At 39.1% G+C, this 23,110-nt stretch overlaps 1 protein-coding gene and 1 pseudogene across 2 annotated transcripts in view; one reads left to right on the top strand and one right to left on the bottom strand.

Moving 5' to 3' along the window:
• XPOT (exportin for tRNA) overlaps positions 1 to 23,110 on the top strand; it is a 47,321-nt gene that overhangs the window by 19,128 nt on the left and 5,083 nt on the right. For both annotated transcript variants that reach the window (XM_032173159.2, XM_058426646.1), the window contains exons 11-24: positions 29 to 91; positions 1,464 to 1,588; positions 1,897 to 2,041; positions 2,195 to 2,314; positions 2,672 to 2,766; positions 4,931 to 5,000; positions 6,929 to 7,167; positions 8,418 to 8,703; positions 10,426 to 10,615; positions 11,526 to 11,642; positions 11,815 to 11,930; positions 12,649 to 12,696; positions 16,286 to 16,357; positions 22,114 to 22,170. In XM_032173159.2, coding sequence (XP_032029050.1) covers positions 29 to 91; positions 1,464 to 1,588; positions 1,897 to 2,041; positions 2,195 to 2,314; positions 2,672 to 2,766; positions 4,931 to 5,000; positions 6,929 to 7,167; positions 8,418 to 8,703; positions 10,426 to 10,615; positions 11,526 to 11,642; positions 11,815 to 11,930; positions 12,649 to 12,696; positions 16,286 to 16,357; positions 22,114 to 22,170 — 1,743 coding nt within the window. The remainder of the gene's footprint in view (positions 1 to 28; positions 92 to 1,463; positions 1,589 to 1,896; positions 2,042 to 2,194; positions 2,315 to 2,671; positions 2,767 to 4,930; positions 5,001 to 6,928; positions 7,168 to 8,417; positions 8,704 to 10,425; positions 10,616 to 11,525; positions 11,643 to 11,814; positions 11,931 to 12,648; positions 12,697 to 16,285; positions 16,358 to 22,113; positions 22,171 to 23,110) is intronic.
• Positions 19,535 to 21,289, bottom strand: LOC116480424 (small ribosomal subunit protein mS25-like; annotated as a pseudogene).

Below are 23,110 nucleotides of genomic sequence, written 5' to 3'. Positions count from 1 at the left end.
ACTCTTTTATTCTCAATTTTATTCTTAGGCAATCATGTTGGCCGTTATGAAAAAATTGACTTACGATGAAGAATATAACTTTGAAAATGAGGTAAGAATTTTTTTTGTTGAGGAGAAAGGAGTTTTAATTTTATTATTATATCAAATTAATATTTCAAGTTCTTATTGTTTTGGGGCCCTTTAAAACATGAAGTTCTTGGAAAAATTAGTCTGTTTATATTGACACCAATCTTGGGTGAAATTAATAGAAGCCTCTTAATCCTTCATTTTTGATATTTTATCCATTAAGAGCCACCCCCCCCTCCTTTTTTTTTGCTTTGGTACAGAGTCTCACTGTGTCACCCAGGCTGGAGTGCAGTGGTGCCATCTCAGCTCACTGCAACCATCTCAGCTCACTGCAACCTCTGCCTCCTGGGTTCAAGTGATTCTTGTGCCTCAGCCACTTTAGTAGCTGGGGTTACAGGCATGTGCCGCCACGCCCGGCTAATTCTTGTATTCTTAGTAGAGACGGGGTTTCGCCGTGTTGGCCAGGTTGGTCTTGAACTCCTGGCCTCAAGTGATCTGCCTGCCTCAGCCTCCCAAAGTGTTGGGATTACAGGTGTGAGCCACTGTACCTGTCCCATTAACAGCCCTTTTACAAATACTCTGTAGCACTGAACATAGTAAAATATTGATAATATTATTGGTGATCATATTTCACTTTATATTTTGTAAGAATGATGAACTCTAGTCACAAGGCTATACTGGCAGAGGAAATGAGGCGCTCTAGACTTGTTCCAGTTAAAGGTGTTTTTCAATTGTGAGTGGGTCAGCCCCCATTAAACAAGGGCCATTGGTGCTTTCTAGGTATTCAGTCATGGTATTCGCTGCTAAGCTTTCTTCTAAAGTGTTGTATTCCCCCACCTCAGGCATTCAGAAACTTAGGGTTGTAAAAGGATAATAGTGGTGCTGACCAACACACTGCGCACCTGGGATGTGCCAGGCTCCTAACATTTAATATTTCCAGTTATACCACATTATTACCGCTTTTTACAGTGGATATTGACTTACAAGAATAAATAAGGTGCAAAGAATTCAAAGCCCATTCTAGTGCTAGACTATTGTCTTTAACCTTCTTAGACTATTTCTGGCTCTAGGCTTTTGAGGCCTACAGCTTTGTGCAGAAATACTTATTTGTGAGCTGGCGGGGAGAAGTTATTAAGCATAATAAGTTTTTATATATAAATAGTGACAAAAAATAAAAGTACGAAATTGTAAATGCGGAAAAATACAGGAGAACTGGATATTTACATGAATTTTAAGGTCTTTTACGTTTTTTATTTATTTTTATTATTATACTTTAAGTTTTGGGGTACACGTGCAGAACGTGCAAGTTTATTACATAGGTATACATGTGCCATGGTGGTTTGCCACGCTGATCAACCCATAAGTTTTTTGAATGAGGATTTTAACCTGTATCATAGGGTGAAGATGAAGCCATGTTTGTAGAATATAGAAAACAACTGAAGTTACTGTTGGACAGGCTTGCTCAAGTTTCACCAGAGTTACTACTGGCCTCTGTTCGCAGAGTTTTTAGTTCCACACTGCAGTAAGTTTGTCATTACTTTTGTAACAAGCCTTTCTTTTGCTCTTTGATATGGGTCAAAATAAATGATTCATATGACTTACTAGTCCATGTTACTTATTGAGATCTTATGTGTTTCTCTGGAAACAATGCACTTGTCTTCTTGATTTATCTTGATCCTTTCTACCTTTGTGATATATTGCCTGGGAAAGTTAACAATTGCTATGACTTTTTAATAATTAAAAAGGCTTTTGTTGGTGTCTTACCCTGTGCATAATTCTCTGTATGAAAAATTTATCTTTAAATCTCATTGACATATTATACCTTGGTAGGAATTGGCAGACTACACGGTTTATGGAAGTTGAAGTAGCAATAAGATTGCTGTATATGTTGGCAGAAGCTCTTCCAGTATCTCATGGTGCTCACTTCTCAGGTGATGTTTCAAAAGCTAGTGCTTTGCAGGATATGATGCGAACTGTAAGTATACTGAAGATAATTTTGACCATAAATTTCTGTTTTCAGTATAAGCTAATGGGAGTTCCTTAATTGTTAGAGCTTAGTATATGTTAATACTGGGGCATTTTGATGTTGCAATAAATAAGAGATTTCCTAACTTTTTTCCTGCTCTAGCTGGTAACATCAGGAGTCAGTTCCTATCAGCATACATCTGTGACGTTGGAGTTCTTCGAAACTGTTGTTAGATATGAAAAGTTTTTCACAGTTGAACCTCAGCACATTCCATGTGTACTAGTAAGTACTCTGGATTTTTGTTACTTTCCATGGGTTTCAGCTAATGACTTGATAGTATAGTATTGTATTTTTCTGTCTATAACTTTTCTCAGAATCAAAACCTCTCAGAAATGCCTGGCACACACTGAAAGTAACCCCTCCTCCAGTTCTTTGAAATGGATAGTTTGTGCCCAATTAGTCAACTAAAACAAGTTCTCAAGGGACTGTTTGTATGTAGTTTAGAATTACTTGTATATTCCTAGTCCCTGCCTTTTAGGAGCTAAGAAGTAAAATATGGTGTGAACAAAAATGTAGCAGAACAATATCAACAAAACCCTTGAAAAAGTACAGAAATAGTAAAAGCGTCTCCTTCTTTAGATGGCTTTCTTAGATCACAGAGGTCTGCGGCATTCCAGTGCAAAAGTTCGGAGCAGGACAGCTTACCTGTTTTCTAGATTTGTCAAATCTCTCAAGTGAGTATGAAATTGCAGCTATTATGTTTAGTTATTTTTTAAGTTACTGGATAGATGTAAAACAATAGTAAAGACGTGGAATCAACCTAGGTGCCCATCAGTGGTGGATTAGATAAAGAAAATGTAGGCCAGGTGTGGTGGCACATGCCTATAATCCCAACACTCTGGGAGGCCGATCACGAGGTCAGGAGTTGGAGACCAGCCTGGCCAACATGGTGAAACCCCATCTCTACTAAAGATACAAAAAATTAGATAGGCATGGTGGCGGGTGCCTGTAATCCCAGCTACTCAGGAGGCTGAGGCAGGAGAAACGCTTGAACCTGGGAGGTAGAGGTTGCAGTGAGCCAAGATCGCACCATTGCACTCCAGCCTGGGTGATGGGGTGAGACTCAGTCTCAAAAAAAAAAAGAAAAAATGTAGTACACATACACCATGAAATACTAAACAGCCATAACAAAGAACAAAATCATGTCCTTTACAGCAACATGGATGCAGCTGGAGGCCTTTAAGCAAATTAATGCAGAAACAAAAAAACAAATGCCACATGTTCTCACTTATAAGTGAGAGCTAAATCTTGGGTACACACAGACATAAAGCTGGGAACAAAAGACACTTCGGACTCCACAATGAGGGAATGGGGCAAGTGCTGAAAAACTTCCTATTGGGTACTGTGTTCAATATCTGGGTGATGGGATTGGATCAATAGAAGCACAAACCTCAGCATCCCATGATATACCCGTGTAACAAACCTCCATTTGTACCCCCTGAATTTAAAATGAAGATGGAGGCCTGGCAAGGTAGCCCACGCCTGTAATCCCAGTACTTTGGGAGGCTGAGGTGGGTGGATCACCTAAGATCAGGAGTTTGAGACTAGCCTGGCCAGCATGATGAAACCCGGTCTCTACTAAAAATACAGAAAATTAGCCGGGCGTGGTGGTGGGCACCTGTAATCCCAGCTAACAGGAGGCTGAGGCAGCTTCTGGAGGAGGCTGAGTCAGGAGAATCACTTGAACCCAGGTGGCAGAATTTGCAGTGAGCAGAGATCGTGCCATTGCACTCTAGCCTGGGCGACAAGAGTGAAACTCTGTCTCAAAAAAATAAAATGAAGATAGAAATGAAAAAAAAAGTAGACATAAATTATTTTCCAAAAGGCTATGGTAGATTTGGTTCTTCCTGTTCAAGTCAAGTCATGCTTTGTCAGGTAGATGTCCCCCCCACCTTTTTTTTTTTTTTTTTTTTTTTTTGAGACGGAGTTTCCTTCTTGTTGCCCAGGCTGGAGTACAATGGCATGATCTTGACTCACTGCAACCTCTGCCTCCTGGGTTGAAGCGATTCTCCTGCCTCAGCCTACCAAGTAGCCAGGATTACAGGTGCCCATCACCACACCCGGCTAATTTTTTGTATTTTTTGTAGAGATGGGGCTTCACCATGTTGGTCAGGCTGGTCTTGAACTCCTGACCTGAGATGATCCACCCTCTTCAGCCTCCCAAAGTGCTGGTATTACAGGCATGAGCCACCACGCCCAGCCCCCATTTTATGTTGCCACTTCCTTTACTGCTCATCAGCCAAGTACTTAGTTCAATACTGAAAGTTTTTATTGCTTTTTTTTTTGTTGTTATTTTTTTGAGACAGGGTCTCATGCTGTCACCTAGGCTGGAGTGTAGTGGCTTGATTCCAGTTCACTGCAACCTCAACCTCCTCAGGCTCAGGTGATCTTCCCACCTCAGCCCCCTGAGCACCTGGGACTACAGGCGTGTGACGATGGCCGGCTAATTTTTGTATTTTTTGTAGAATCGGTCTCACCACATTGCCCAGGCTGGTCTCAAATTCTTCAGCTCAGTCTTCTCACCTCGGCCTCCCAAAGTGTTGGGATTACAGAAATGAGCCACTGCACCTGGCCTGTATTATTCTTTACTAGTACCATTTTTTGGGAATGAAAACTACTCCTTATTAGGCTTATAAGATTGTAAGTCATTTTGACAATCTTATCACTACAGAGCAGATAAAGGTAATTTTTAAAAATTAACCATAGCTAATCTTAATCAGAAGTGACTAGCCTACAACTGAACTTTTTTTTAGTTCTGTCTTAAAGGGAGAATTTGGTATTTTAGCACTGTTTTGAGCACTGTTATTAATTGTGATTTTCCTTTTTGCTATTTTTCAGTAAGCAAATGAATCCTTTCATTGAGGATATTTTGAATAGAATACAAGATTTACTAGAGCTTTCTCCACCTGTAAGTATCTGTCTCTTTAAGATATTTTACCCAAAATTCATTGAAGCCACACATGCCATTAGCCTTGCCTTTGTGGGCATTTTAAAAAAAAACTGGTGATGGAGGGAAGTGTATATGCAAAGATTAGTTCTATTTACCAAAATTCTGTTGACATAGTAAACAAAACATAGTAATAGGAATCAAGAGTTGACAGACAATTTGGCAGCATGGGGTATATTGTTAAAATGCTGAAGCATTTTATGAAGAAGAAAAAGTTCATTAAAGATGAGCTTGCTGTTATGTTAAAATGAAAAGTATATTAAAAATTTTTTAAATGAAAAGAAAATAAAAATTAAGAAAAAATTTCAACTTCTAATTATTCTGTTTAATCCTATAATTGTTTTAGCCATTCTTAGCAGCTGCTACTGTTAGATCGAAGGTTTTCCGTGTCATTTCAGGCTTAGGGTAAAAAAAAAAAAATTAAGTGCTAGTCGATCTGAATATTTTGGTGTTGGATTGGGCCATAATCCCAAGTGTTAAAATCCTGAAATCCTAAAAACTGCAATTCCAAAAGATCAAAATCTTAAAAATATAATCCTGGAAAAAGTAATTTAAAAAAATTATTTGAAAGATATTGCTTTACATTTTTAAAATGGAATGTATTTGAGAAACATGTAAAAACATGACAGCACTTCATAGGCCACTTTACACAAAATAGGCAATAATAACATGCTTTTGCAAGCATAAACAGTTATAAAAATGACAGTTACATGTGTAAAACAGGAGCAGACAAACTGTATTCATAAATCAGAAAGCAAAATGTGTAAGTGCATATCGCTATTGTTAGTAATTGTGTGCCACTCTGCTTTATAACTGCGCTCATCTGAAATAACCATGACAGACAACCTAAGTCTTGAGGAAATTGATAAAAGACGGCAATGGGTCACTACAACATACGCAGTCACCCAAAGAACTGAGGTCACAAGAAATTTTATGTTTCACAGATGCAGATGTACAGAAAGGACCTTTCTTGTGTACATGCACAGTGTTTACACACACAGTTAATGCTGTGTGTAATGTAATTTTGCAGAGTCAAATTTCTGATGTTCAAGGCAGCAGAAGAAAAGTCTGTCCGGCTTTCAGAGAGAGACCAATTCGCCTTATGTACTTGTTCTCTCAGAGCCCCTGGTCAATTGGATGGTGCCTGCCAACACTGAGGGCAGGTCTTCCCCACCTAGTCTACTTGGACTAACTAATCTTTCCTGGAAACACCCTCACAGACACATGCAAAATAATGCTTTACTGTGTGTTATTACTTAATTATTTAAAAGAAGTGTAGCACTCTAGTCCTTTTTTTTTTTTTGAGATATTGTCTTGGCTCTGTCGCCCAGGCTGGAGTGCAGTAGCGTGGTCTTGGCTCACTACAACTCCACCTCTCAGGTTCGAGCAGTTCTCCTGCCTCAGCCTCCCAAGTAGCTGGGACTACAGGTGTGCCACCACACCCAGCTAATTTTTGTATTTTTAGTAGAGACAGGGTTTCACCATGTTGGCCAGGCTGGTCACAAACTCCTGACCTCAAGTGATCCGCCCGCCTCGGCCTCCCAAAGTGCTAGGATTACAGGCATGAACCACCACATGCAGCCTAGCCTCATAACAATCTTATAAATAAGATCTTTACAAAAGAAAACCAGTTAGAAAGCTAACTTTAATAATTATCTTACATGATCATTATAGAGTCTTGTTGGGGCTGGAATTAGAACCATGATCTGTTGACCTCTAATTTAGTTTTCTTTTCATTCTTTGGTCCTGGGAGAAAATTTGTCTTTACAAGTATTTGATATATGAGTTGGTGTGATAGATTACATTTCTTGTTCCTAATGCACTTTTTCTAATTAAATGAGGGAAACTCAAAAAATAAAAGCTTTTAGTAAGACTGAATTTCATTCTAGGAGAATGGCCACCAGTCCTTACTGAGCAGCGATGATCAACTTTTTATTTATGAGACAGCTGGAGTGCTGATTGTTAATAGTGAATACCCGGCAGAAAGGAAACAAGCCTTAATGAGGAATCTGTTGACTCCACTAATGGAGAAGTTTAAAATTCTGTTAGAAAAGTTGATGCTGGCACAAGATGAAGAAAGGCAAGCCTCTCTAGCAGACTGTCTCAACCATGCTGTTGGATTTGCAAGGTAAGCCTGATCACAGTTAAAATTATAAAGTGCATGTATCTACACAGACAGAACCACTTGTTCGGTGGGCACACACATTTGTGTTTCCACAGTTGGATAATCCAGAGAATTGTCTAAATCTTTGTCCTCCAAATCCAGTCAGTTAGATTTAGTTGAAGAAGGGGATAGGTTACATACCATTTACATTTTTGCCTTGACAACTGTAAATCTTTAACTCCTCTGACTTCTTTGGTATAAATGGGTTGTGTGTTTAAGAGGATCAGCTGAAGTGTTAATATACCAAATATATATTGGGACAGGACATCTTTGGTTAGTCTTGATTACCTTAAAAAGAAGAGCATGAGGTTTCTCTTCAGTTGTATTGTGTCCGAAGACCACTCAAGCAGCTGTTTTTCCCCCTCTACCCATACTTTTTGTTGACAAACAAACAACAGCATGAAAGTTGTAAAGATTGCTAATTAGAAGTTAAATTGTTCTATAATACATTTAAGAACACGAGCTAGATATTAGAGAGGTTGTATAAAGAATTCTGAAGATGGTTTTCTAAATTTAAATGGGTAGTTTGCAGGTTACCTAGTACAGGCCTACTCATAATAAGTGGATTCATATCTTCTCTTTTCTGTCCACTTTGTCAATAGGATTTTTCTCTTTTTTTTTTTCTTTTTTCTTTTTTTGGGAGACACAGTCTCGCTTTGTCACTCAGGCTGGAGTGCAGTGTTGTGACCTCAGCTCACTGCAACCTCCACCTCCCAGGCTCAAGCAATTCTTGTGCCTCAGCCTCCAAGTAGCTGGGATTGCAGGCATGTGCCACCATACCCAGCTAATTTTTCTATTTTTAGTAGACGGGTTTTCACCATGTTGTCCAGACTGGTCTTGAACTCCTGGCCTCAAGTGATTTGCCTGCCTCAGCCTCCCAAAGTGCTGGAATTAGAAGCATGAGCCACAATACCCAGCCCAGTCAATAGGATTTTAATAAAACATTTAGGTAGACTCAACATTAGAAGGATTATATTAACTACATGTCATTCATTTAAGTTAATTTGAGCTCTTTTGTTCTGGAAAGATAATTGGAAGCAGTAGTTTACAAATAGCCATATTAGCTAAAGATGGAAGTAATTGTGATGTGGAAAATAAAGGTCTGGTTATTTAGTTTTGTTAATTTTGTAATTCGTTGTGCATTGCTTTTGAATACTCCATAACACTTTTAAAGAATAAAGTTACATCTGATTGCCTGATTTTTGCTTATATAGTCGAACCAGTAAAGCTTTCAGCAACAAACAGACTGTGAAACAATGTGGCTGTTCCGAAGTTTATCTGGACTGTTTACAGACATTCTTGCCAGCCCTCAGTTGTCCCTTACAAAAGGATATTCTCAGAAGTGGAGTCCGTACTTTCCTTCATCGAATGATTATTTGCCTGGAGGAAGAAGTTCTTCCATTCATTCCATCTGCTTCAGAACATATGCTCAAAGATTGTGAAGCAAAAGATCTCCAGGAGTTCATTCCTCTTATCAACCAGATTACAGCCAAATTCAAGGTACTGCAAACCTTCAGAGCTCTGAAAATCTCTTGAAGATCAGATGTATTTATCTTCAGACATGTTTCGGATTTTGCCCTTGGGTTTCTTTTTTTTTTTGCTTTTAATGAATTACTTGAGGGCCTCATGAATCATATGTATTTTTATCATCTGTGATGTCTGGCACACTGCCTGATACATAGGTCATGCTTAATAGATGTTTAAATATAAACAGACCCTAACCGCTTTGTGTAGCAAAAGAAAACTAGTCTGCTGTTTTAGAAGAGCATATAAAACCAATACACTGAGTACTAAATGTCTAAAGAAATAAGCACCATAATTTGGGTACCCAAGCAAGAGTTAAAAGTAATTCAATGTATTAAAGTCAGTTTTCTGTAGGACATTTAAGCTGGCTAATAAAAGTGGTTAATACTTACATAGTGCTTCTTTTTTCCTTTTTTCTTTTTAAATGGAGACAGTCTCACTCTGTCACATAGGCTGGAGTGCAGTGGCGTGGTCACAACTCACTGCAGCCTCCACCTCCCAGGTTCAAGCGATTCTTGTGCCTCAGCCTCCTGAGTAGCTGGAACTATAGGTGCATGCACCACACCAGGCTAATAGTTTGTACTTTTAGTAGAGACAGTGTTTCCCCATGTTGGCCAGGCTAATCTCGAACTCCTGACCTCAAGTGATCCTCCTGCCTCGGCCTCCATAAGTGCTAGGACTACAGGCATAAGCCACCACACCTGGCCACTTACATAGTACTTTCTATGTTCAAAATCTGTTCTAAGCATTTTTTGTACATTTACTCATTTGATCTTCATACCTACCCTAGAAGTTAGGGATTCTATGTTGTAGTTGAGGAAACTGAGGCATGGAGAAGTTAAAGTAATAGCAGGAAACTAATACTCAAGTTTGAAAGAATGTTTGTGTCATATGCCCTTTCATGGTCCCAGAAAAAGTCAGGTGTTAAAGTTGAAGGAGTAGTACTCCTTCGTAAAACTCAAGAGTTCATTTGTAAGCAAGTATTGAGAACATGCTATTAAACGATGTTTTTTACCTTTGTTCAAAAAAAAGAAAAACCCTAAGAGTTTAATCATATAAACTGATTTGTAGTTTAGCAAAACAATTCATTTTTTGAGAATTTAATTTTGAAAATATTCCATGGCAATATTGTGAAATAGGTCTGACTATTATTTTAACCTAAATCTTAAGCTGTAGGAAAGGGTTTAAATTTAATGATCTTGAGTCTTTTAGTAATATTTTTTAAGGTTTTTTCCCCCCCTTGAAATGGAGTCTTGCTCTGTTACCCAGGCTGGAGTGCAGTGGTATGATCTCGACTCACTGCAACCTCCACCTCTCAGGTTCAAGCAGTTCCCCTGCGTCAGCCTCCTGAGTAGCTGGGACTGGGACTACAGGTGTGCGCCACTACACCCAGCTAATTTTTGTATTTTTAGTAGAGATGGGGTTTCACCATGTTGGGCAGACTGGCCTTGAACTCCTGACCTCAGGTGATTCACCCGCCTTAGCCTCCCAAAGTGCTGGGATTACACGTGTGAGCCACTGCATCTGGCCTAGTAATGTTTATGTTATATAGATTTTATCTTAAAATTGATATTTGCTAACTGAATTATGTACACATGCATCCTAAATAGAAAAGAAAGGCTTTATGTAAAACAGTTTTTTCTAAGTTGTATATTAATATTGTTACTAATTTCTGAAGTAATGATTGTTTATCTTCAGATACAGGTATCCCCGTTTTTACAACAGATGTTCATGCCCCTGCTTCATGCAATTTTTGAAGTGCTGCTCCGGCCAGCAGAAGAAAATGACCAGTCTGCTGCTTTAGAGAAGCAGATGTTGCGGAGGAGTTACTTCGCTTTCCTGCAAACAGTCACAGGCAGTGGGATGAGCGAAGTTATAGCAAATCAAGGTGGGGACGCATGCTGTATCTAATTTGTCTGCTTAAGTCTGTGTCACTGTTGTACATCTGTATGACCCAGAGCAAACTGAAATAAATACAGAAATTTTGAAGTTTGCTATCCCATGGGAAGACAGTTTATTGTTTTCAGGGTGGGAATCGATCACTTTTATGTAAAGCACCTAAAATTAATTTGTATTCTGTTCCTTTTTTCTTTCTGCAATATTTTTTTAATTTGGTTCTTTAGCAATATAAATAACATGGTTACTTACCAGAATTGACCTGACAATTGGATCTTTATGGCAAATTTGCCATTTTGAAATATAAAATAAATGGAGCTGTATAGATTTGTGTAGAGAGTTCTGTATAGGAAATTTAGGGAACAAGATACCAGGGGCAAACTGATTTTTCATTGTTTTATTTTTTAATTTAATTTGATTTGATTTGTGAGATAGGGTCTCACTCTGTTGCCCAGGCTGGAGTGCAGTGGTGTCATCACGACTCATTGCAACCTCCACCTCCTGGGCTATCCTCCCATCTCTACCTCCTGAGTAGCCAGGACCATTGGCAGTTGCCACAATGCTGGGCTTATTTTTTGTAGAGATGGGATCTCACCATGTTGCCCAGGCTGGTCAAACTCCTGGGCTCAAGCAGTCTTCCTCGGCCTTGCAAAGTGCTGGAATTACAGACAGGAGCCACCATGCCCAGCTGATTTTTCAATGTTTAATGTTTAAACTTTAGGTGCCCAGTTAATAAAAATCAAGGGATTTTGGCAACTCTGTAAATGCTTTTTCCCCCCCCTTCATTTTTCCCATTCCACCTGTAAATGATTTTTGACTTGTTAGTGTATATGAAAAGAGAACTTCAGGTTGCTTTCCTAGTTAATTTTGGAAATCGCTTAAACTAAAGTTTTTCTCCTCAGGTGCAGAGAATGTAGAAAGAGTGTTGGTTACTGTTATCCAAGGAGCAGTTGAATATCCAGATCCAATTGCACAGAAAACATGTTTTATCATCCTCTCAAAGTTGGTAGAACTCTGGGGTAAGATAATTTTATTTCTTAACCTTCATTTCCCAAACTCTTTCATAAAACTCTTAGACATGAAATGGAACGTAGCCCTAACAGAGAGAGAAACTGGGAGTTGGTTTTCCCTGGTGATGAATTAATTGACTTACTTTTATATATAAGATGAAAATTTGAATTCTCTTGACAGGAGGTAAAGATGGACCAGTGGGATTTGCTGATTTTGTTTATAAGCACATTGTCCCCGCATGTTTCCTAGCACCTTTAAAACAAACCTTTGACCTGGCAGATGCACAAACAGTATTGGTAAGCACCTAGGAATCTTTGTTTACCTTGTGTGGCTCTCATATATTCCCAATTTCTTCTTTAATGCCAGGTTGATTATATTATGTTTCATTGATTTTTTTTTTAATTTAGTGATTTCAGATCAGAGTTCTTCTTTTAAAGATTTATGATACCTTCTGGAGTTTTTATGAATTCTTATTGAATCCCAGTGCTACTGCTGAATTTTACAAATTCTACTCCTTCAACTTTAACACCTGACTTTTTCTAGGACCATGAAAGGGCATATGACACAAACATTCTTTCAAGCTTGAGTATTAGTTTCCTGCTACTACTTTAATTCTAAAACTTGTACCTAGTGGTTTTCCTTAATCATTAGGAGCATGAAATGGCAACTTGATCCTCCTCGTATGATAGTTTCCCCAAATCTAATTTTCACAACTCTTAATGTCAATTTCTGCTTTCTCACTTTCCCACAACCTGGTAAAAGCTAGATTTCATAATTGTAATTTACTACGTTAAAACAACAGTTTGTATTTTTCTGTTTTTTTCTTTTTTTACTTCAACCCACTTAGTCCACCTGCCTGTTACCTTTCCTTCCTCTATCCCTTCTCTGGAGTTAAATATTTCTCTGGAAATATTTATTTGAATTTCCCTGGCAGTGGCCAGGGTAGTAAAGAGAAGAGCTGGATTACTAAACAAGAATTGAATATATAGAAATTCTTAAACTTGTTTTTCACAGGCTTTATCTGAGTGTGCAGTGACACTGAAAACAATTCATCTCAAACGGGTAAGCCTTTTAGTCCATGCCCCTTCATTTTCGTCTCACATGTGGTATTATTATCTTGTTCTTGAAAGATGTATCTTGTGTAAAATTTAACTTTTGTTTTGACTTTTTGGATGTGGGGAAAGGGGATGAATGAAAATAGCAGTATCCATTTATTGTCCTTCATGTTTTGGGTAACATGTTTTGGTTTGACTAAGGATGTGAAAAATCTTACCGAGAATTTCAAGATTCAATTTTCACGATCTTGTAGGCTTCTTCACTACCAGATTTTTTATTTTATTTTTATTTTTATTTATTTTTTTGAGACTGAGTTTCACTTTTGTTGCCCAGGCTGGAGTGCAGTGGCATGATCTCGGCTCATTGCGACCTCTGCCTCCCAGATTCAAGCAATTCTCCTGCCTCAGCCTCCTGAGTAGCTGGGATTACAGGCACCCGCCACCACGCCCGGCTAATTTTTATATTGTTAGTAGAAACAGGGTTTCACCATGTTGGCCAGGGTGGTCTCAAACTGCTGACCTCAAGTGATCTGCCTGCCTTGGCCTCCCAAAGTGCTGGGATTATAGGCGTGAACCACTGCGCCCAGCCTATTTTTTATTTATTTACAGGGTCTCACTCTGTCACTTAGGTTGGAATGCAATGGTGCAATCTGGGGTCACTGCAACCTCCACCTCCTGGAGGCTCAACCGATCCTCCCATCTCAGTCTCCAGGGTAGCTGGGACCACACAGGTGCATGCTACCACACCCGGCTAATTTTTATATTTTTTTCTAGAGATGGGGTTTCACCATGTTGGCCAGGCTGGTATTGAACTCCTAACCTCAAGTTGATCTGCCCACCATGGCATCCCAAAGTGCTGAGATTATAGGCATGAACCACTGTGCCTGGCCTTGGTTATTTTTTTAATATATATTTTACTTTATTTTTTTGTGGTAGGTTTTCTCTGTGTTACCCAGGCTGGAGTGCAGTGGCATGATCTCAGCTCATTGCAGACCCCACCTCCAAGGCTCAAGTACTCTTCCCATTTCAGCCTCCTGAATAGCTGGGACTACAGGCGCACGCCACCACACCTGGCTAATTTTTGCGATTTTTATAGACACCAGGTCTCACCATTGTGCCTAGGCTGGTCTTGAACTCCTGGGCTTAAACATTCCTCCTGTCTTGGCTTCCCAAAATGCTGGTATTATACCATGCCCAGCTGATTCTGGGTATTTGTAAATAACTGGAATTGGTTGCCAACATTTAAAAATCTCAGATATTTTTTTTAACCAAAAATTCTTCCCTCCAGCCTCTCTCAAAGCCATAGAATGCCAGCACAGGACTGTTATTGCCACATAGCTACAGCCAGCTAAAGAGCAGTAGTTGCCCTCACCCCCTAAAAAGAACATGAGCTTTTGCTCAGTGGTCTCCATTCAGCTGTGCACTCATTTGAACTTGATTTTTTGATTCTAATAGAGACTTGAAGTGTTTTCAATTCAGCAGCATTTCTTCTATACTTGCTATCTGCTAGGGTGGGGTAGGTGTGTGTTTAGGGACAGCAGGGGAACTGTATAAAGGTAAACAAAGCACCCCCCGATACTCGGGAGCTCAGAATCAAGGGAGACCAACACATAAAAAACTCCAGTGGGTTAAGTACTTCAGTGGAGATATATAAAATATTGTGGAACTAAAGCTGAATGGGCAATTTTGCCTGAGGGGGCAATCTAAGCAAGCTATAGGAAAGAGGTGATATTTTTGATGGCCCTTAAATGTAGATTGATGGGACTAATAGGGAGCTGGCATTCTGGGCAAAGTAAAGTAGGTGTACAAAGACAGATTAGATTAGATATCGCATGGTGGATTTGGTGGGAAGTTATAGACTTAATTCTGTTTAGCTAAAGTATAGAGGCAGAAGTGATAGCTAAAAAATAAGATGAGACTAGATAGATAAAAGCCTTGTATTACAAGTGTAAAGTCAGGAAATCAGTAGGCAGTGGGTTTGTAATTTAGGAGGGAAAGTGTTTGGAACAATGGGTCTGAAGCAGTTAGGATTAAATACTGATTTTGGAGTCCTCAGTGTAAGTCAGTCAAAGTAAAGCCATAGGAATGACTGAGACTTTCTAAGACCAGAACAGACAGAACTTTGGCTCAAGCAAGAGTCAACAGAAAGGTAGAAGTAGAACCAGATAGCCAGGTGTGGTGGTGCACGCCTGTAATCCCAACTACTTGGCAGGCTGAGGCGCAAGAATTGCTTGAACCCAGGAAGTGAGGTTGCAGTGAGCTGAGATCGTGGCACTGCACTCCAACCTGTGTGGCAGAGCGAGACTGTCTCAAAAAACAAAAACAAAATGAAATGAAAAAGCAGAACCAGAGGTAGGAGCATTATGAAAGATAAGGGAAGACAGTCTCAAGAGAGGAGATTGGATGGCGTTGTTTGGATGCTAAACAGTCAAGGTGGATATGGATGACGGATGAAAGGAAACAGTAAGGATGGTATTTCTACTTCAGAAGTATTTGTTTTATCCATAGAAGTCTTAATTTACACATACAGAATTGAGTCAAACAATATTATATTTTAAAGTGTTTTGCTTCAAAAAACAAAAAGAAAAAAATGTTTTGCTTCATTGTTCTTTTTTCTCGTTCTTGTGACTGACTTGAGGTGTAAGTTTACTTTCCCTGATTCAAAACGAACAAAACTACACTCTTTTAAAGTGATAATAGTGAGGTTACAAAGTGATGAACATTGCATAGGAAGCAAGCACAGTCAGGGTAGACATAAGAAAAAGATGAGAAGGGAAGTAGGAGGGATCTGGGAAACAGTTCAGGGTTACTGCCTCTCAATTACAGACAGGTTTCCTCTGATGGGTTATTAAACTGGGACCTAGATCCAAGGTGAAGGAGGAAACATAAATCCTTTGATTCAGGAGCACTCATATTAAACAGGAATTCCAGGTGTTAGTGCAAGGAAGAGTACATCGAGGAGAGATACATTGATTTTTTTTTTTTTTTGAGACAGAGTCTCGCTCTGTCGCCCAGGCTGGAGTGCAGTGGCATAATCTCGGCTCACTGCAGCCTGTGCCTGCCAGGTTCAAGTGATTCTCCTGCCTCAGCCTCCCGAGTAGCTGGGATTACAGGCATGCGCCATGACGCCCAGCTAATTTTTTTGTATTTTTGGTAGAAACAGGGTTTCACCATGTTGGCCACACTGGTCTCAAACTCCTGACCTCAAGTGATCACCCATCTCGTCCTCCCAAAGTGCTGGGATTACAGGCGTGAGCCATTGCACCCGGCCAAGAACCTTATTTTTCAGATGGAGAAACCGAGGCTCAGAGAGGTTAAGTAACTTGCCCAAGTGCAGCAAACCACCAGGGCACATGTATACCTGTGTAACAAAACTGCACGTTCTGCACATGTAACCCAGAACTTAAAGTATAATAAAAAAAAAAAAAGGAAAAGTTGTCAGAGCCAGGCTTCAAACCAAGGCAGTCTGGCTCTCGAGTCTGTGTTCTTAAGCACAATACTATATTGCTTTTAAAGTGTACATGTATTATTCCAATTCTTTTTAAGCTTATTAATGTCAAGCAAGAAAATAATTGTAAGTATCTTTTAATCTTCAGGGCCCAGAATGTGTTCAGTATCTTCAACAAGAGTACCTGCCCTCCTTGCAAGTAGCTCCAGAAATAATTCAGGTAAGAGCTATTTCTTAACCATTGTGTAGGCGAGAGATCACAATAGTAGCAGCATTGCCTGTAACATTGTCGCTAGCAGAAATGAAAAATATTTTCATATTACATAAGTTGTTGCCAGTATCTCAAAATACTGTTTATGCTTATCACCATTTTGAAATTATGAGCTACTAAGTAATATCACTACACCTTGTTACCTAACAAGTTAATAAGTCCTTACTATTCTACCATACTTCAGTTTGATAACCATTATTCAGTATAATTGGCTTCTATCGTAATCCCATGTATTTTGTTTTATGCATTTTTTTAAAAAAACATTCTATAGGAGCCTAGTAGGCTTTGCTAGACTGCTGAAGTTCCACAGCAAGAGTTCTGAAGCTTTGTGCCAGGTAGTTCGTTGTGTGTACACCAAGCTTATCAATGCTTAATCTGTAAATCTGAAACTGTCTTTTAAGGAAAGTGTCTGGAAAGTTACCTTATACTTTTAAGAAGTCATTTGTATAATATTGTTTCTTGGCATATAATTTTCCAGATTTCTTGTCCAGTAGTACATGGAGTTAATGAAGTATCAAACTTTTGATTAAAACTAGAATTACAACCTCTTATGTAGATTCCAAAATTTGTTTCTTCATCAATAGTGTTTTTATTTTATTGTAAGAACACTTATATGAGATATATACCATCTTAACAATTTTTACGTGCACAACACAGTATTATTAATTATAGGGACAGTGATGTACCTATAAAATATAGGTGGATCTCTAGAACATATTCATCTTGCATAACTAAGACTTTATACCCATTGATTAGCAATTCCCATTTCCCACAGCCCCCATCTCCTGGAAACTACCATTCTACTCTCTGATTCTGTGAATTTGACTAGATACCTAATATAAGTGGAATCATACAGTTATCTCTCTTTTTGTGACTGGCTGTTTCACACAATGTCCTTTAGGTTTATCCATGTTGTTACATATGGCAGGATTTCCCAATTGTTTAAGGCTGAATAACATGCCATTGTATGTATATATCACATTTTCTTTATGCATTAATCCACTGATAGATTCATTTGGGCTGTTTTCACATGTTGGCTCTTGTAAGTGCTACAGTTAACATGGGAGTGCTAATATGTCTTTGAGATGCTGATTCCAATTCTTGTAGATAAATACCCAGAAGTGGGATTGCTGGATTATATGGTAGTTCTATTTTTAATTTTTTGAAGAACCATCTTACTATTTTCTATAGTGGCTATACACCATTTTGCATTTCCATCAGTTGTGTAGCAGAGTTCCAGTTTTTCCACAATCTCACCAACACTTGCTGTCTTTTGTTTTTTTGTAATAGCCATTCTGACAGGTGTGAAGTGATATCTCATTGTGGTTTTGACTTGCATTTCCCTTATGATTATTGATGTTTGAGCATTTTTTCATACACCTGTTAGCCATTTATATTTGGAGAAGTCTATTCAAGTCTTTACCCCATTTTCTAATCAAGTTATTAAGTTTTTTGCTATTGAATTAAAGGAGTTTTTTTATATGTTAGAAATTAACCCCTTATCAGATAAATGGTTTGCAAATATTTTCTCCCATTCTTTAGCTATTCTAGAGGTTGCCTTTCTGCTCTGTTGATTGCTTACTTTATGGTGCAGGAGCTTCTTAATTCAGTGTAGCCCCACTAATGTAGATTTTCATGATATCAATGAAATCATTTCAAAGACCAGCATCTTGAAGCTTTTCTCCTATGTTTTCTCCTAGTTTTGCAGTTTGGAGACTTACATATAAAGTCTTTAATACATTGAGTTGATTTTTGTGTATGGTGTAAGATAAGGGTCTCATTTTCTTTTGCACATAGATATCTAGCTTTACAAGCACTATTGTTGAAGAGATTATTGTTTCCCCATTGTGTATTCTTAGTACCCTTGTTGAAGATCAGTTGACTGTATGCAGGAGTGGATTTTCAAATTCTATTTTGTTCCATTGGTTTATGTGTCTGTCTTAAAAGAGAGAGGGTCTCACTCTGTTGTCCAGACTCAAGTGCAGTGGCACTATCATAGCTCACAGCAACCACAAACTCCTGGACTCAAAGAATCCTTCTGCCTCTGCCTCCCAAGTAGCTAGGATATGTGTCTGTCTTTTGCTAGTACCATACTGTTTTCATACTGTAATATTAAAATATATTTTGAAATCTGGAAGCGTGGTACATCCAGCTTTGCTCTTTCTCTGGATTGTTTTGGCTATTCAGGGCCTTCTGTGATTCCATGTAAATTCTAGTTTTATTTTTTCTGTTTCTATAAAATATGCTCTTGGAACTTTTACACGGATTGCCTTGAATCTGTACGTCACTTTGTTTTTTGTTTTTGGAATGATTAAGAAGCTTTTTAAAATTTTTTTAATTTATTTTTTTTTTTTGAGATGGAGTCTCACTTTAGTGCCCAGGCTGGAGTGCAGAGGCACGATCTTGGCTCATTGCATGCAGCCTCCACCTCCCAGTTTCAAGTGATTCTGGTGGCTCAGCTTCCTGAGTAGCTGGGATTACAGGCAGGCACCACCATGCCTAGCTAATTTTTGTTTTTGCTTTTTTTTTTAGTAGAGACCAGGCTGGTCTCAAACTCCTAACCTCAATGATCTTCCCACCTTGGCATCCTAAAGTCCCGGGATTACAGGCATGAGCCACCTTGCCTGGCCATTAAGAAGCATTCTGTTGACCTGATGGAACAGGGATATTCATTTAGCAGCTCAGTTTTATATACTCTTTCCCCTGTGTCATTTTACATAATGTGTAAAGTGGGGGGGGGGGGGGACCCTTTTATTGCAGACATTTCCAGAGTTTTGAGACAGTCTTGCTCTGTCGCCCAGGCTGGAGTGCAATGGCACAATCTCTGCTCGCTATAACCTCCGCCTCCCGGGTTCAAGCAATTCTCCAGCCTCAGCCTCCCAAGTAGTTAGGATTACAGGCGCCCACCACTGTGCCTAATTTTTGTATTTTTAGTAGAGATGGGGTCACCACATTGGCCAGGCTGGTCTTGAACTCCTGACCTCAAGTGATCCGCCGACCTCGGCCTCCCAAAGTGCTGGGATTACAGGCGTGAGCCACCGCACCTGTCCAGAACCAGGGGCTTTTCTGTGACCAAGGTAACCCCCTATCAATTATCCTAGCCTGTAGTGGCCTTGGACCTTACTGCTAGGCACTGGCTTTCAGTGTTGCTTTGTACTTCCCTGTCTTCTCCTTGGGTAATGCCACTAGCCCGGATAGGGCACCTGCCCTTTCACTTCACAGGTAGATTCCCATCAGAACTACTTTGAAGGCCAAAATGAGCTGGGTGAAAGAGCTGCTTTTTCTCCTGCTCTCCTTTCTTGTGTCCTCATTCTTCCCCACGATTTTTTTGATGTGTTCCATGATCTCCTTATTCATCTTGATCTCTATATCCACCAGGACCTGCTCTTCATAATATAAATAGAATTGTAGGAAGGGTAATGGTATTGTGTTCTTAAACATCATGATCTGCATCCAAGGGTTTTTTGTTTGAGATGGCGTCTTGCTCTGTCGCCCAGGCTAGAGTACAGTGGCACGATCTTGGCTCATTGCAACCTCCGCCTCCTGGGTTCAAGCGATTCTCCTGCCTCAGCCTCCCGAGTAGCTGGGATTACAGGCGCCCGCCACTGCACCCACCTAATTTTTGTATTTTTGGTAGAGACGGGGTTTCACCATCTTGGCCAGGCTGGTCTCGAACTCCTGACCTCGTGATCCACCTACCTCGGCTTCCCAAAGTGCTGGGATTACAGGCGTGAGCCACCGTGCCCCATCCAAGGGTTTTTTTTTTTTTTTTTTTTTGGATTTGAGGTATGTTGAAAAATACAAATTTCCTGGCACTGTCACCCAGCTCCCCATGTGTGTTAAAATTCATTGTTATGACCTTCACCAAGTCCCTGAACACTACTACATCACCCTGGTCTGGGTACTGCAGAACGGTAAGGGCTCCTTCACAGGTGGTGGCAGTCAGACACCAAAGAGAGGTAAGAGAACAGCAGACACCACTTCTCAGCAGATTGCTTTGGGTAGCGAGGACATTTTAACAATATTAAGTCTTCAGTCCATGAACACAGCTGTCTTTCAATGGTGTTTTTTTGTTTTTTGTTTTTATTTTGAGACAGGGTCCTCACTCTGTCACCCAGGCTAGTGTGCAGTGGTGCGATCTCGGCTCACCTCAACCTCTGCCTCCTGGGTTCAAGCAGTTCTTCCACCTCAGCCTCCCAAGTAGCTGGGACTACAGGCGCGTGCCACCACACCTGGCTAATTTTTGCATTTTTGGCAGAGATGGGGTTCCACCATGTTGGCCAGGCTGGTCTTGAACTCCAGACCTCAAGTGATACAGCCACTTTGACCTCCCAAAGTGCTGGGATTACAGGCATGAGCCACTGTGCCCAGCCTCAATGGTGTTTTTTGAAGTTTTTATAATGCTGTTTTTTCAAAAATAAAGTAGATCTCACGTGAGTTTAAAAAATGAATTTAACTCATTTTTAATGAATTTGTGATCTCTTATTTCACAGTATACCACCTTTAACTTTAGAGATATTAATGACTTTCTTGGTTATCATTTGATATATAAGTAAACTCATATTTTAATGAAAATAATAAATTACTATTCTTGTGATCTTAGTGCTCATCAAAAGTAGAACTTAGACCATTCAGTTTACAGCTAATCTTCCAGATTGCTAAATGAAACAAAATTATTTTTCTATTTAGTAATTCATTATGAAAGATAAGGAACCTCAGTTTTCCCTTTTTCATATGCCTTATGTCAGACAACACATTTTGCACAATATTCTCTATTAGAATTCTCTTTTCTTTTGGTCTAGCTCTGTTTGGTTATCCCTCTTACTAGATGTGAGCAGCCGTAGCAATGTAGTTTTTGTCCCACTCACTCCTCTCAGGCATGAATCTACCTTGTCTAGGAGAGCTATGTTCTCAAAAGTGAAAGCAGCCTGTTTGACAAGTACTAACATTTGAAAATGCTATAAACCTCCTGTGGTGAGATACTGTTTGAATTGATCTTGATAAGTTAAATACTATGAATTTGAAGCAACCTTAAATTCCTTTGACAGATAAATGGATAAACAAAATATGGTATATACATACAATAGAAAATATTAAGCCTGATTTATAAAATAATCCTGTCATATGCTGTAATGTGGATGAACCTAGAGGACATTATGCTAAATGAAATAAGGCAGTTATTAAAAGACAATGCTATGTGATTCCATTTGTTTGAGATATCTAAAGTAGACTCACCAAAGCGGAAAGTGGTGGTTGCCAGGGGCTGGAGTAGGGGAAAATGGGTAGTTCTTCAGTTAAGAGGCAGAAAGCAAGCTTGTTTTGCAAGATGCAAAAGTTCTAGAAACCTGTTGTACAACAGTGTGCATGTAGTTAATGCTTTACTGTACATGTAAAAGTGGTTAAGGTGGTAAGTTTTAAGTGTTTTTAACTACAGCTTTTTAAAAAAAAAAAAAAAAAAAGCTGGGCACAGTGACTTATGCCTGTAATTCCAGCTTCTTGGGAGGCTGAGGTGGGAGTGTCCCTTGAGCCTAGGAGTTGGAGGCTACAGTGAGCTATGATCACACCACTGTACTCCAGCCTAGATGACAGAGCAAGACCATCTCTTTAAAAAAAAATTAAAAAAAAAAAAAAAACTGGATACGAATTACAATGGATTTCATATAAATACATTTGTTCTTTTTCTCCCTCTTTTCCCCAACCCCCAGGAGTTTTGTCAAGCGCTTCAGCAGCCTGATGCTAAAGTTTTTAAAAATTACTTAAAGGTAGGTATTTGTGAAACTCACATATCTTCATACAATTAGGTAATGTTTGAGAGCCAAGAGAGAATACATATGTGCAATTATAGATGTTTATGTGAAGTCCCTTTTAACTAAGCTCTTGAAAAAGAGCATAAGTTAGGTAAGCACACTGAATGTGTACACCTTTGAGTATATTGGTGAGAAACTGCCAGTTTTCTTTTACAGTTTCATGATGTAATTAAATAGAAACTAGAGGGATTAGGAGAATAAGAAATGTTCAAGCACAGTTGCCCAAATTAAGTTGAAAAGAAGGGGCTAAAAATATAAAAACAGAAGGATGAGATACTTGCTTATATCCTATTTTGAAACATTTGAACTGTAAAACAGACAAAAAGGAGAATCCTCAGATTTGGGCCATCAAGCCTCCTTTTTACATTTACGAAATTACTGATTTTTTTTTTTTTAACTCTGTAAATCAACAAAAAGTGTCACATGTTTATTTGGTATTCATAGTTATAATTAAGTTCATGAGATGAAACTGTCTTGGTCTTACCTAGGTAGTCATTCATTTCATACATAATGACTGCTTTTTATGTACCAAGTACTACAGTAATGGCTGCAAATACAACTATGAGTAATTTTCCCTCCCCATAAGGAGCTCATGATCTAGAAATAAAGTTACAGTGTGACAAGATGAATTTTTTTATTATCTTCACTCAAATAATTTGAAGACAAAGCACTATATTAAATTCAGTAGCAGGTAACTTAGTGTATCACCTGGTTCTTTTGGCAAAGACATTCAGCAGAATTTGCAAGTCAAAGGGCTTTGCGCAGTAAATAATTTAAGTGTGCCATCCTTTGACTGTGGTTCTAACATCTTCCCTTGTCAGTTTTTTCTTAGTTGTAGTTTGTCAGCTTAAACATCTCAGAGAGTTTGTGTGGAAGAATATTGAGGGCTTGTTTT

This window comes from Hylobates moloch, unplaced genomic scaffold (genome assembly GCF_009828535.3).
Source record: "Hylobates moloch isolate HMO894 unplaced genomic scaffold, HMol_V3 SCAFFOLD_13, whole genome shotgun sequence".
Classification (NCBI taxonomy): Eukaryota; Metazoa; Chordata; class Mammalia; order Primates; family Hylobatidae; genus Hylobates; species Hylobates moloch.
Note: the sequence above shows the minus strand (reverse complement) of the source record. Positions and strands in the feature narration are given on the sequence as shown.